We start from the raw sequence: 16,250 nt of genomic DNA, 5'->3' as shown, positions 1-16,250 counted from the left end.
TGATTTACTCTTAAAATGCCTGCAGTGGTGTCTTTTCCTAATTGCTGATCTCATTTTGCACCCTAGTGCCAAATAGCCCCCCTGAGACTACTGAGTAAAACAACAGGAAAAGTTCCAATAACCATCACAATCCTTAATAAAATGCAGCTCTTAAAGTAGACGACCTTCCTGGAACCATCCCAACTAGCCCGACACTCCTCTGTTTTCTTTGGGCACCTCTCATGCCTGTCAGTTACTGAAATTAGCTACATTTAATAAATGATTCCCTCTTCTAGCTACTTGGACGACAAAGTGATTTCAGGGACTCTTACACAGGGACTCTTATTTAGATGATTATCCTAAAACAGGAGGGAAATATTGTGCATACGGACAGTGCTATGGGGACAAATCTTTGACTAGAAATAACATCTGAGAAAACTGTTTATAGTAGATCCAGAAAACTGTAAATAAATTAACATAGCTGGCAACTCTTTTCAATTTGAGATAAGCAATTCTAAATGAGATGACTGGATTTTATATAGTGCACAAGTATGTGCTATGAAACCTGGCTCAGATAAACAAGACAAACTATCCTACACTGTTAGAATTAAGTAAGAGTTGGCCAAAGAAATTAAATCTTCAGTACACTACCTTGGGCTAATTGGTCCCTGTGGCCTTACTTTTGTCTTTTCATCACTAGCTCCACCTATCCTCTTTTGGATTGTATTGTGGTTTCAGGAAGAGAACAGTAAGCACAGGGGTGATCTGCTATAGATGGTCAATGATTTGGTAAAATAATTTCTTTTTTTGACAAGGCAAGAAACAACAATTGTTGGAGAGGATGTGGAGAAAAGGGATCCCTCCTACATTGTTGGTGGGAATGCAAGCTGGTACAGCCACTCTGGAAAACAGTGTGGAGGTCCCTTAAAAAGTTAAAAATTGAGCTACCCTATGACCCAGCGATTGCACTACTGGGTGTTTACCCCAAAGATACAGACGTAGTGAAGAGAAAGGCCATATGCACCCCAATGTTCATAGCAGCTCTGTCCACAATAGCTAAATCGTGGAAGGAGCCTAGATGCCCTTCAACAGATGACTGGATTAAGAAGATGTGGTCCATATATACAATGTAATATTACTCAGCTATCAGAAAGAATGACTTCTCAACATTTGCTGCAACGTGGACGGCACTGGAGGAGATAATGCTAAGTGAAATAAGTCAAGCAGAGAAAGAAAATTATCGTATGGTTTCTCTCATCTATGGAACATAAGAACTAGGAAGATCGGTAGGAGAAGAAAGGGATAAAGAAAGGGGGGATAATCAAGGGGGAATGAAGCATGAGAGACTATGGACTTTGAGAAACAAACTGAGGGCTTCAGAGGGGAGGGGGTGGGGGAATGGGATAGGCTGGTGATGGGTAGTAAGGAGGGCACATATCATGGTGCACTGGGTGTTACACGCAACTAATGAATCATGGAACTTTACATCAAAAACCAGGGATGTACTGTATGGTGACTAAAATAGTATAATAAAAAATATTATTATAAAAAATAAAAAATAAAATATTAAAAAAATAAAAAAATAATTTAATTAATTGAGAGAGCGAGCGAGCATGAGCAGGGGCAGGAGAGGAGCAGAGGATGGAGACTCCCTGCTCAGCAGGGAGCCTGATGCTGGCTGGATCCCAGGACTCCAGGATCATGACCTGAGCCGAAGAAGGCAGACACTTAACTGACTGAGCCACCCAGGTGCCTAAAATAATTTCTGAAATAGGAAGTTTCTCCAGTTTACATGTAAATTCTACCAAATGAGAGAAAAAAGGGAAACAGTCTGCATCAGGCTCTGTGCTCATCATGGAGTCTGACTGAGATTCTCTCCCTCTCCCTCTCTTTCCCTCCCCTGCTCAAGCACATGTTCGCTCTCTCTCTAAAAATTTTTTTTATATTTCAAAGTAACTATTTTAGTATTTATTTTCATAAGTTTGCTAAAGTATTTTGATATGTGAATTCTGAATCTAGCTCATGTGTGTGAAAACTATAGTATCCCCAAATTTAATGGGTACAATATCATTGATATCTTGTTACAGTTAGAGTGTCACATATTGAAAAGCATTTTTTCATTTATTTCCATTACCTCATTTGATTCTCATAATAGCCCTACATTTAGCCAAAAGAATATAATTTGTATTATTTCTGTTTGAGAGACAAGAATATTAAGACACAGAAAAGTGAGTTGGTAGCCAATTAGACACAAACTGTAGATCAACTAACTCCAAACCCTGTGTTTTTTCTTTCTATAACTAGCCTAGTTCTCAAAATTTGGTTCCTAGACCAGAAGTATCAGCATCACCTGGGAACTTAGAAATTGTATACAAATAAGAAATTTTTTCTTGGGAAAATTTCCTTTTATTTTCTGTATTTGCATACTTCAGAATAAGCTTCTATAGTAATTAAAAACCCTACTCATTTATTTGGGATATTTTTAATAACTTGTTACATCAAATAGAAAGTACATTAAGCTAGAAGTGAAAAGACATGAGATCAAGTTGTGGTTTTGTTATTCTTCAGTTCCGTGTCTTTGAGCAAGTTGCTTAATTTTTAAGTCACTTTTTAAAAAATTTAGAACTATAAATGACTGCTAAATCATTTAGTGATTTCAGGGTAATAGGAAGATCAAAGAATACAAAAATACAAAAAAGGATGCCTTATATATTATCCCACTTAATCACAAAAACGAAATGAGATAATGCAGAGAAGTAGTGAGTATAGTGCCTACCACAGAGTAAAAACTCAAAGATTGCTAGCAGGTATTACTCTATCATACTAACAACAACACTGCCAAGATGAAATTAATGTCCCTTTCCAGGCAAGAAAACAATCTTCAAGAGATTGAGTGACGTTCCTGTGGTCATTCTAAGGGCCCAACCCAGGATTATGATTCATCTACTGGACGACCAGATTGTGTTTTCAACTTCAGGGCCATAGTGCCTCCACAGTCACTGATGGGATAGCCAACTGGGTTAGCTTTGAGTAGAAAATTGTCTTTTCAATTTAAGTTTAATTTCCAAAGTACTGTTGGAAAACACCTGAAAATAATATTTTATTTATCTATTGCATGACTTCTAGTCCATTTTTTCCCTTGAAGTTCAGATTAGATTTGAAGAGTATTAGTACACAACTTCCTCTCTGCCAATTTTATTTTTTTATTTTTTTAAAGATTTTATTTATTTATTTGACAGAGATAGAGACAGCCAGCGAGAGAGGGAACACAAGCAGGGGGAGTGGGAGAGGAAGAAGCAGGCTCATAGCGAGGAGCCTGATGTGGGGCTCGATCCCATAACGCCGGGATCACGCCCTGAGCCGAAGGCAGACGCTTAACCGCTGTATCACCCAGGTGCCCCTCTCTGCCAATTTTAACTGGAAAGGAAGTGGTATGATATACAAAGTATAAAAAGGAAAAAAGAAGAAGCAAGATTAGTTGTTTGGGTATATGTTTATGAAACACCAAGGATGTGGATAATGGTTTGAGGAATAGTTAAGGAAGGTAGAAAGAATTCTTTCCTTTTTTAGCTATCTCCCTCCATGTTTGTAAGTGCTACATACTGCCATACAGTTTTTTGTTTAAGTAGTCTCTGTACCTAAGGTAGGGCTCAAACTCGTGACCCTGAGATCAAGAGTCACATGCTCTACTGACTGAGCCAGCCAGGCAAGTGCTACATACTGAAAAAGAAACAGAAGTCCAATCTGACTAAAAAAAGTCAGTGTCAGATAAAAGATATGTGAAAGGATATTCACTTCAACATTGTTTGTAATAGTGAAAAATCTAGAAACATCTTTAAGATCCATTAATGGGAAAATAGATAAAATACATGGTGGTATGTTTCCATAGTGGCTTAATACACAGAAATTAAAGGATATACAAATATTCATGAGTGTATGTCAAAACAATTTTAAAAGCAAATAAAGCAAGTTCCATAAACTATATGAACAGAATAACAATGCTTACCTTTGCAACATATGGTAAATCTAAAACCATATTCACTAAAATATTATTGTATGGTGTGTGTGTGTGTACCGGAAAGAACATAAATTATAACAGTAGTTAGGGAAGAAGGGGAACTGGACTTAGGGGCAGTGATTAAAGTGGAGCTCACATTCACCTGCAAGTTCTATTTCTTTTACAAACAAAAAACTTGGAACAAATTTGATAACAATATTTGGCTGTTGCCAATTCTAAACAGAAGAACCAATGACTTTGTTATATAATTCTTTTTATTATTCTTCATCTTTTAAATCACCCAAAATTTTTTAAAAATTTGAAAATGGGTATATAATTTTAAACAAAATTTCTGAATTCCCAGATTGCATTAGCTATTCTCTCTAAAAGGAAGACATATTAATATACAAATTATTGATGTGAAGCTTAGTAATTGTTTACAATGTCTGTTTGATTTTCAGGTATAAGACATGGAGATCTTGCAATGTGAGACATACATGAAGTTTGTTTTACAGATAAGAAATCTTTGGAAAACCAGAACACTCAATATTTTTTCAGGGTTGCTTCAGAGATAAGCTATATATAACAGAATAACTATGCCAGGCATAATGTGAGAAGCAAATTAGCAAAAAGAAACAAACTATACTTTGCCTCAAAGTAAAGATTGTGTGTGTGCGCGCGCACATGTGTGTGCATATTTGAAGTAGAGCCTATGGATCCCTTCTCAGAATGTTTTTATTTATTTATTTTTTTTAAGATTTTATTTATTTATTTATTTGACAGAGAGAAAGCCAGCGAGAGAGGGAACACAAACAGAGGGAGTGGGAAAGGAAGACGCAGGCTCCCAGCTGAGGAGTCTGATGTGGGGCTTGATCCCAGGACTCTGGGATCACGCCCTGAGCCAAAGGCAGACGCTTAACGACTGAGCCACCCAGGTGCCCCTCAGAATGTTTTTAAATACATAAAATAAATAAACAGTAACAAAGGAAACTATTATATTGAAAATAACTACCAAAATATGGGGGAAAGTCATGGTATAATACATGTAATTCTATATTAATGCATCAAATAACTAATTGAGCAGCAGGTCTGACACATACTATCACTTCAAAGTAATGATGAGAGTAATTACTGGAAATATCTATACAACAATAAAGTGATATGAAAATAGCTATCATTTCTATTGGTGATAAAGTCATCTACTTTACTTATATTGGTATGGTTTGTTGCCTATATTTGTAATAAAAGAAATACCTTCTTAAATTCATACAGCTAATGAGGGGCAAGTAATTGTTTTACTAAAAAATAGTAATGTAGTTTTTTTCATCCAAGCTCATGAGCCCCATACATTCTATCCACGGACTCCTGGGATGTCTGTGGACCCAAATTTAAGAACTTCAGAGATGGAAATATGTCTACCGTCCATTCATCTACCTCCGCTACCAAACAGATCCTTAAATCTGCTGCAGGTTATAAAATCAGACAATCATAGTTATGTGTGCAAAAAATTAAGCACAATCTTAGTAAGAGTAAGAAGTTGGGTCTATATATTTATAAATGGGCTTTCTGCAACTATTTTTGCATTTCAGAAGTGCTGTTTATCTTCTGATTTTCAACTGTATTTCAGATAGTTCAATTGCTAAAAATGCATCACTGGATAACTTATTCTGGATCAGCGTATTAATAATGTCACAATCCAAGCACACCTCAATATACCAAAACAAACTGCACAGCTTTTAGGCGGGTAGAACCTGAGTGTTCCTCATCACAAAATAATAATGTGCTATTTTCTTTTAAAAGCATTGCCATTTATTCCAATTACCCCCAGATTTACTACAATAAAGGAATGGATATGGATATGGAAATAAGACGTTGAGACTTCTCTTACTAACCTGACTTTTAAGTGAAGGGACCATCTACTACTATTTACCTAGAATCTTGCACAGCTTCCTAGGACTTCTGTTTATCCTCCTTCCATTTTGTTCAAATAAGAATCTCAAACATTTTCCGAAAAGTTACAGTATTTGTGTTGTATATTTTGTGTTCAAAACATCACCTTTTTTTTAAACATTTGTCTTTAATAAAATACATGTAACATAAAACTTGCCATCTTGACGATTTTTAAGTATACAGTTCAGTAGTGTTTAACTCTATGCACATTCTTTTTTTTTTTTTTTAAGATTTTATTTATTTATTTGACAGAGAGAGACAGCCAGCGAGAGAGGGAACACAAACAGGGGGAGTGGGAGAGGAAGAAGCAGGCTCTAGCGGAGAAGCCTGATGTGGGGCTCGATCCCAGAGCAACGGGATCACGCCCTGAGCCCAAGGCAGACGCTTAACGACTGGGCCACCCAGGCGCCCCTCTATGCACATTCTTATGCAGTCCATCTCCAGAACTTTCTCACCTTGCAGAACTGAAACTCTTTACACAATAAACAACTTCTCATTTTCCCCTTCCCCCAGCCACTGACAACCACAATTTGGCTTCCTGTTCAAAACATCTTCTAAGACCTTTGTTGAATGTTTGGAATTGTTGAAACGATATCAACAATAAAATCCAAAACTTTTAACTCACAATGCCTAATCACTTATTCCTTATGTTGCAGGTATAATTTTTATCTCTCTACTCTCCCACAATTTTTTTTTCTGATTAGGAAACTAATTTGATTACAAAATTAGTGAGGGACAAAGTTGAGACTTTGTCTCAAAATGAGCTGTTCTGTACTCTCCTCTAATTTTTCATCTTTATTTCAAGTTTATTATTTAAAGGATTTACTCTCCCACTCTCCTGCTTTTCTGAACAGAAATGAAATGAGTTATCTTACCATCTAGATTCTAATAGGTATTAACAATGGGAACTCAGTGTTTTTGTCCAAGGAAACCATGACTTCCCCCCTTTAATATTTATGTTCTTTTCAATACTATTTCTACTAAAGGGAAATGTTGCACAAGTGACTATTGTTAGAAACACAGGTTTGTGTTAATTAAAATATTATAGGAGATATGAATATGCTGTCTAAGCCTTGCAAAGAAGTGGCAGTGATGGGGCGATAGTAATTACAAAAAAAAATTAATAATCATGAAATCCAATTCAAGCAGCATCAAATATACTGGAAGAAAGCATCTGACTTGCTTAAAAGACAATGGGTTCATTTAGCTCTATTCATTTAAAAATAAAGAAGTTATTTAGAAAATGTGTCAGGCAGTGGTCCAGCTTCTGAGGACACAGCACAGAAATGTATGAGAGGTTAATCTGATGGTAGCTGGATGGGAGGATACTTTGGGTAATCAATTGTGCATAACATTCCCCCAGTTTCCATCCTCATCTAAAAGAACTGAAACAGTTCAAGCTTAAGGTTGATCCTTCATGAAATGGCATTTGGCAAATGTCTTCCAGACACTCCTTTTCTCCATGCCTGTTTGCTATGGCCTGAAATTCTATCATACGAAGATAAAGCATTGATTCCACAATTAGAGATAAATAATAAAAGATGCAACTGCCAAAGAGAACTATCACATTAGCTGAAATACACTTTAAAAAAGTATATAATTAGGTAATAAATAAAACATACAAGTGAATGTGATCAAGCTTTTTCTAGGGGAGAAAATTAGAGACAGAGGATAGCCACAGACATATTAAGGGCTAGGATCATCAGTGAGAGGAAAAGAAAAAAAGTCAACTTCACCAAAATGTAATTAATTCCAGGTCTGTCTGCCTTCAACTCTGTGGACAATTAAAATGTGCAGACAGAGGACATTTTGAGCCATGTACTCGGTATACGCAGGGGGACGAGCATATACATCCATCATAAGCTGATGAAGACCAACATAACCTCATATACTTAACAAGTTTATTTGTTGGCACTTATCTGTTGACTGGTTTAACGCTCAACTTCTTAGAGACTTATTTTTGGAGGACTCACTAATCAAGCAATTTTTGTACTTCCTCAGGAAAAACTCAAAGCTAAGTGTGAATTCATTTATGCAGGTATTTGCCTCACAACAGAGCTCTCTCCCTGTCAGGCAGACATTCACAGTGGGATAAAAGGAATAAGAGGACCACTAAAAAGGATAAAACATTTTATCAAAAAGAAGATGGTAATTGAAGACTAAGATATGTTACTTGATTTTTTTCCGCCAATTAATGGTTGTTCTTTACTTGTCAAATAACATTTATTTATTTGCTGAGGGAAACACTGTCTCAAAGACTACAAAAATACTCTCTGTTTGAAAAAAAACTGTATTTTTTAAAATCAGACATGGCTATCATCTCACAATGACTTCTGAATTATTCCAAAGAAAGGAAAATTTTTATTCACATGATAAAAGAAATTTACACAGTTTACTATCTGAAGCTAATGAAAGGAGAGAACATATAAATGTGTTGAATATGAAGAAAACATATATTTTCTGCAAATTAATGTGAATTGAAGAAACTTTTTTTAAATGTTGACAACACTGTAAACCCAGGGGATGCCGCAATACGATTAAATCAATTTTGTTTAATTTTATTGTTGGAACATGGCACTTAATTGTCATGCCAACCTTCTTAAAGTGTAACCTGAAGATATTTAGATCTGAATGAGAGTATTTTAAAAAGATACACTGATAACTTCATAGTAAAGTTTGATAAGTGCTTAGGGTAGGACACAAAGATACCTACTCCTTTCAGTGTGGGCCTTAATCCTGGTGGTTAATTGAAAAAACAGGATAGATTTTAAATAACTAATTCAGAAAATTTATTTAAAACTTCAGCACAAACAAATATGAATATTTTTGTTGTAGAGAATATTTAATATGTAAAGAAATGAGAGAAGAGAGGAAGAAAAATAGTACTAGCCAAGAATCAACTTTAACTTAAATCACCTCTATGTTTACATTGAAATTTTTGTCATAGCATCAAACAGTTCTTTAAAAAAATCATATAACTAATTTGATATCTAAATACAAATGAGAATGAAAACACTAGTTGTTTTGACTTAATCTATCTTTTACTTTTAGGGCTATTAAACAAAATTATTTTAAAAGATTTATTCAATGCGCTAAGACAGTAAAATTTAAGCATCTCTGACACAATATTTTTAAAACCACTCTCTAAAATCCTTGGACATTCTACTTGGAGCAAGGGTGACTTTAGGTGAAATGGGAAAACATTAGGTTATGAATTTGTTTCTGCAATTTCTACCTACTTTTTACCGTAGGTGTTAGCCCATTTCTAGCCTCATTTTGAGACTCCTCTGAAATGGAGGATGACTTCTGGCATAGGACAGAGAAGACCCAAAATTAATTGCCTGTTGAGAACTTTCAGGCCAAAGCAACATAAATGTATCTGCCATGTGGTTAGAAAAAGAACAAAGAGACCAAGGGGTGAGCTATTTGGGGAATAACTATACAGCTCTCTGGTAATCATAACCTCTACGCAGTTACGGCAGCATGTCTAGAAAATATAGCTGGCAAACTCAGGCCTGCATGAGATGATATATACAAATAGTTGCCTAGATGTGATGCTCTGTGGTTTTTCATTTAAGACAAGTATCATAGAACTACTCATTGTCTATCACATACTGTGATGTGGGGAGTTAAGGGTCTAGGGCACAAAAATAGCCTCTGCAGAATGCATCCAAGTACTCTGTTCTTAAGCATTTTATGAAACATTTTTCTCTTTAGTGGAAAAAATCCAGTGAAAGCCTCGTGCAATTTTATCTAAATACAAATTCAAAATAAGTCCTTTTATTTTAACACCAATTATTTCAGATGGTAAAATAAATTAGTTTTCTCATCTATGCAGTATGTGAACTGTTTTGGGTAGTCTCTACTATAATCTCTTGAGTTCTAAGATTTCCTTTCCTCATTGTATATCTTTTCCCTAAACTGTAAAGTACTCAAGAGAGGGCCAATTATTAAATCAGTTAAAATTTATGTCTGCCTACTTTTCTTAGGAAAATATGGTCTGTTGAGTAGAAAAGACACAAGAAGGCAAAACAGATAAGGAGGGGGTGAGGGGTTAGAGAGATTATACACAAACTTATCCTGAGCAATGAAGAGCTTCCCTCCAAATGGATAAAGAAACACAAAATAATAAAGGTCTTGGTGCATTGTATTGAAGCTAAAAGGAGTAGAGACCATGTATCTTAGTTCTATGACTAAAAGAAACCACCATACTACTACTTTCTATTCTACCTTCCAAGATGACATTTGATATTTGAACTCCACTTGGCAAAAAATGAACAAACAAGCAGACAAAAAGATTAGTTCCTTCCAGCTAGTTCTGAGAAAAGGACTCATTACAACTTGCCCCCTTGCCAGGAAGAAAGACCCAAATACAGACATTCCTCCTTCCCGAGGGAGATTTTTGTACTTAGTGGCAAGGAACACCTTTTCTAGATTTCTGTCTTTGCTCCATGTGTTTTCCATTGTTTGGGTGTATATCAACTTGGAGTACAAGGTCTATTTTTTTTTTCTTCATTATTTAGACTAAACTCTTCACCAGTCTTGATGACTTGCTAATGAGGTTTATCTGCAGTGAGAACATTGACTTCCATTTGAGTGGAATTCCATGAAGAAAGAAAAGGGATCATAAAGACATCTGATAAAACCAAACACCTCTCTATTCAATTTTACAAACTTGTGAATTATTATGTTTTGTTTGTGTTTGTGGAGTTGCCTCTTTCAATATGTTTTCAATAGACAACGAGGCAACAAAAACCCTGGGTAAATAACAGAAGTTAAAAATAGTTACTACCTAACAATGTTACTGGAACAATTAGAGTGCAGAAAACTCTCTCACATGAGAAGCCAACTAAAAACAAAGGTTGGCATGATGCTTGTTCTTTGGTTCTTTTCAAATTAATAAAACACACTTGCTCTAAACTCATCTCTCTCACTTAAAACTATTTGGGTTGTTTTGATTTGTTTCCAACCCCCACTAAAACACACAATAGTGGATCCTTTGTGCAATTCTGCTTTTTTCCTTCTTCTTTTTTATATATATCCAGAGTACCAGCATACATTTGTATGCATGGACTATACATATGCTTTATTTTCACACTCAGAGAGTATGGGAATTATTCTTGAAGAAAGCCTCTTTCTAGCTAGATTCCATTAGGTCACATTATTAAAATGCAGTATAACACAAAATTTATTTGTTCATCTGGTGTCTAGTTGCTAAGGAACACAGCCAAAAAGTTAACCTTTGCAACACAACAGAAAACCAGTAGAGAACCTGAGCTTTGTCCATAGGCACATACAGAGCCTCTGAGCAAGGGGAACTACACTTTTGTATTCAAACCTAGAAGGCCATAGCATTATTAGGAAAGAGCTATTTTTTTAACCATTATGTACAATAGAATAAAAACAGTGACTTCCATTCTGTTTTCTAAAAGCCCAGGAGCTTTTCTAGACTTGTGATTCTGAAGTCATTTAACATATTTTAAACAGAAGTCCTATCACTTCTGCCTTCAAAGAGCAAAACGGGACTCCTGAAAAACATAAAGGTTCCAAAATCCCCCATCAAGTCTACCAAGGGAAACAATTTAACTTTGTTTTTCTTAAGGGCAAACATCTACAGAGAGATGAATCTGACAAAGCAATAAACACGATCTGAATTAGTTTCAAAAGTCTTACCTAAGTTTACTAGACACATGTAAAAGGTGCTGTTTATTTTAAAGACCTAAAAGATGTTATTATGTCTTAGCATTTCATAAATTTCTAAGATATACTCACATTTTGCTGTCACTTTGTACCCCCCCAGAGGAGGGGCATGGCCTTCTAATGCATCAAATCCAGCGGAGACTAGGACCATGTCTGGATCAAACTCTTTGGCCACAGGCGTCACTACAGTCCTGCACAGTACAAAGGCAACCAGTCACACATGGGAATGCTGAATACCTTTAAAAATTGTGCAATGAAAATGACTTGGCACATCCTCAAGAACTTCCCAAGAATAAAGAAAAGGGGAAAAGAAAATACTATATGAATGGATCAAAAACTTATCATTTCCTTAATAGTGAATCACTGTTATTTTAGCATCCCAATTCAGTTTTTCTTTCATATTTTTTTCCCACTAAATTAAAAAAAAAATGCTTTGCAGGTACATTCTAAAGCCCATCATATTACATGCACATCTGTGGCTGTTTTATCCCACTGCCTATAAAAAAGTGCTTCTTCCAAGGGAGTGACTAATGTTTTACAGAGGAAAGTCGAAGCTTTAGTGAAAACCTGGCTTGCTCCAGTTAGTGAGAACTTGGTGTAAATTTGAACTATAAATTTCTTTTGAGAAAAAGTTGCTTTTCCAACTTAAAAAAAAAAAAACATTTTAAAATATTTGTCATGGTAGGGGGTAACTCTTGCAAAGAAAAAACACAAAATTCCTTTAATAGAATCCAGACTATAATGTTAAGGGAGTCCAAGGTCAGAGACACCAGGAATGTAGCAGCCTCATCCATGACAGCAACCCCTGCTGGCCCCACTCAGACACTTCACCATTTACCTTTTCAGCCTTCTCAGGTCACCCCTCAGTGCTGGATTTGAGAGAAAATGACTAATAGATGCTACTTGGCTTTGTAAAATAAAATTAAAAAATTAATGTAGCTTCAAGATCAATGTGCCATTATTAACATTCAAATTTCCAAAGACTATTTAATAAGATGAGGAAACTGCACACAATAGCAAATTTAAAAAGTGGTAAGGTCTCTGTTGCATGTTTAGGATAAATAACTGAACTAAATACTAAAATTGCTATCCTTAAGTGTGACAAAACCGAGTTCTTTGCATTTTTTTATGTTTGCAAATTTCTCATATTTTTAAAGTGACCACATATTAGTTCTACATTAAAAAATTTAAACAAGTTATTGAAGTTATAAAACAAAAAATACTTATTTGAAACTCATAAGTGAATGAAAAGTTTTATGTAACTCCGCTACTGTTATAAAAGTATAAAAGTTCAATACTTTAAACTCATAAATGTGCATGTAAGTGACTTCCTTGGTAGTCTTTCTAAGAACAATTGGAAAGCCACTCACATCTGAATTAGCCCACCAGTGAACTTAAGTGAAAATTTTGTTTACTATGTACAGTTTATTTTATTCTTCAATAAAATTAAGAATCTCTAATACATTATCAGGAGAGATATCTTGAATCCTTTTCCTTTCCAATAATACCAACACTTACATTATAATTTTCATAAAGATGTTATATATTACCAATTCACTATTCTTCATATGAGTGAAATACCACGTGATGTATATATTTGGGTTATTATATGTTGGAATAAATTGACTCAAAGAGTCATAACTGTTTTATCAAGGAGCTCCATCTATTTCGTATGAGTAATCCTATGTATTAACTTAGAAAACAAACAATACTCAGGAAAATATGGAGGCAGATGACTGAACAAAGTTGTCATCCAATCACAGGCATCATAGTAACCAATTTTCCATCTCCTTTCCTTCTCTTTGGAAAGTTTCTCTCTCCTCCTCTTCTTTTTCCGTCATCAATCTATACTTGTAAGACTGATTGAAGGATAAATATCCTTTAAGTCACAGCTCACTATTTCTCCATAAGGGCTTCTCTCTACATATGTATATTAAACATATATGTATATATTTTTGAATGACAAAGATAGTAAAGGAGACAAGGATTGCCAATTTGAAAATATAACAAACGTGGAGACATTCTACAGAGGGGAAAATTAAAATGTAAGTGTTAAGTGTCTGCAGAGAGGAAGCTACAAAAAGCAAGTTGACTTTTGTCTTTTCCTGGAGAAACAAATGGACCAAAGAGAAGATACCTAGAGAGAATGACACTTGTGAATCACTCAGACCAACAGGGAGGTATTTTCCTTAGTCTTCCCATAGTGAAGGTACCACTCAAAAAGCCCCACTCAACATACCTAGCTCCCACTTATCTTTTCAGTGCCCTTTGATCAAATATGAAGGACTATTTGAGGAAAATTTCTAGCATAAAAGATAACAAAACATACAAACAAACAAAAGGGAACCCAGAAAACCAGAGAAAATTCAGGCAAGACACTACAATTACCAAAATCAGGATTACCCCCAAAGACATAAAATAGTACAACTAGAAAAGGAAAAGTGGGTGCTATTAAACGAAGAAGAAACAGCAAACAAAACATAGAATAGACTGTTTTAAAAGATAAAGTTGACAAATTCTCCCATAAAGCAACACAAAACAGAGACATGGAAAGTTGCCAATATTAGATGAGACAATTAACCCATTTAGGAAGTCAACATACAAAGAAAAGTCTAAGAGATTTTTTTTCTTTTTTCCCAGTCTCATTGAGAAATAATTGACATAGAGAACTGTATTAGTTTAAGGTGATTAGCATAATGGTTTGACTTATATGTACTGTGAAATGATTACAATAGGTTCAACCAACATCCTTCTCACCTAGGTAAAATAAAAAGAAAGAAAAAAGAAGAAAGAATTCTCCTTGTGATAAGAATTAGGATTAACTTTCATAATATTTTCCAGTATATCATACAGCAGTGCTAGCTATAGTCATCATGTTATACATTACATTCCTACTACTTATTTATCTTCTATTTGTACCTTTGGCCACCTATCTCCAATCTGCCTCTGATAACAAGTATGAACTCTTTCTGAGTTTGTCTTTTTTTTTTTGGTTTTGTTTTTTAGATTCCACATATAAGTGAAATCATACAGTATTTGTCTTTCTTTGACTTATTTCACTCATTTAGCATAATACCTTGAAGGTCCACCCATGTTGTTGTAAATGGTAGGATATCCTCTTTTTTTATGGCCAAATAGTATTACATCATATATATATACCACAGTGTCTTTATCCATTCATCCACAATGAACACTTGCATAGTTTCTATGTTTTGGCTATAATAAATAATGCTGCTACGAACATGATGGTGCAGATTCCTTTCCATTACTGTTTTCATTTCCTTAGGATACATTCTCAGAAGTGGAAATGGTAGATCATAGGATAGTTCTCAATTTAATTTTTTGAGGATTCTCCATATTGTTTTCCATTGTGGCCGCACCAGTACACAATTCTACCAACAGTGCATAAGGTTTCTGTTTTCTCCATGCCCATGCCAACATTTGTCCTCTCTTATCTTTTTTATGATGGCCATCTAACTGACCTGAGGTGGTATCTCATTGTGGTGTTAATTTGCATTTCCCTCATGATTAGTGATCTTGAGCATCATTTCATGCACCTGTTAGTCTTATGTATACCTTCTTTAGAAAATACCTATTCATTGGGATCATTTTTAAAAATTGGGTTGTTTTTTTCTATTGAGTTGTAGAAGTTCTTTATATATTTTGGATATTAACCCCTTATCAGATATATGATTTGCAAATATTTTTTTCCCATTTCATGTGTTGTTTTTTCACTTTGTTGATGGTTTCTTCTGCTGTGCAGAATCTTTTTAGCTTGACACAGTCACACTTACTTACTTTTAATTTTGTTGCTTGTGCTTTAGATATATCCAAGTAATCATTACTAGGACCCATGTTAAGAAGCTTTATTTCTATGTCTTCTTCTAAGGGTTTCATGGTTTCAGGACTTACACTTAAGTCTTTAATCCAATTCAAGTTAATTTTTGTAACTAGTAAAAGATATGGGTTTAGTTTCATTATTTTATGTGTGAATATCCCATTAGCACAGCACCATTTTGTTGAAGAGACTGTCCTTTCTTCACTGAGCATTCTTGGCTTCCGTCTCAAATATTAGTTGATTGTATATGCTTGGGCTTATTTCTGGGCTCTGCATTCTGTCGCATTGTGCTATTTTTCTGTCTCTGTGTGTGTATGTGTGTGTGTGTGTGTGCCATTACCATACTGTTTTGATGACTATAGCTTTATAGTATAGCTTGAAATCAGGAAGTGGGGTGCTTCCTGTTTTGTTCTTTCTCAGGATTTCTTTGACTGTTTTGGGTCTTTTGTAGTTCTATATACATTTTAGGAGTGCTTTTTCTATCTCTGTAAAAAATGCCATTGGGGGGCGCCTGGGTGGCGCAGTTGCTAGGCGTCTGCCTTTGGTTCAGGGCGTGATCCTGGAGTTCTGGGATCGAGCCCCACATCAGGCTTCTCCGCTAGGAGCCTGCTTCTTCCTCTCCCACTCCCCCTGCTGTGTTCCTTCTCTCGCTGGCTCTCTCTAATAAATAAATAAATAAATAAATAAATATAAAAAAAATGCCATTGGAATCTTGATAGGGATTGCATTGAATCTATATATGGTATTTTATTATTTTTACACTATTCTAAATGGGATTGATTTTTC

The 16,250-nt window shown here is 35.2% G+C and overlaps 1 protein-coding gene across 32 annotated transcripts in view; it reads right to left on the bottom strand.

Moving 5' to 3' along the window:
- HDAC9 (histone deacetylase 9) overlaps positions 1-16,250 on the bottom strand; it is a 974,909-nt gene that overhangs the window by 194,216 nt on the left and 764,443 nt on the right. For all 32 annotated transcript variants that reach the window (XR_004627984.1, XR_004627978.1, XM_034668867.1 and 29 more), the window contains one exon: positions 11,699-11,817. Coding sequence is in view for 30 of the 32 variants with exons in the window: in XM_034668867.1 (XP_034524758.1) it covers positions 11,699-11,817 (119 nt within the window). In the remaining 2 variants the exon portion in view is untranslated. The remainder of the gene's footprint in view (positions 1-11,698; positions 11,818-16,250) is intronic.

The sequence above is a fragment of the Ailuropoda melanoleuca genome, chromosome 1 (genome assembly GCF_002007445.2).
Source record: "Ailuropoda melanoleuca isolate Jingjing chromosome 1, ASM200744v2, whole genome shotgun sequence".
In the NCBI taxonomy this organism is placed as follows: domain Eukaryota; kingdom Metazoa; phylum Chordata; class Mammalia; order Carnivora; family Ursidae; genus Ailuropoda; species Ailuropoda melanoleuca.
Note: the sequence above shows the minus strand (reverse complement) of the source record. Positions and strands in the feature narration are given on the sequence as shown.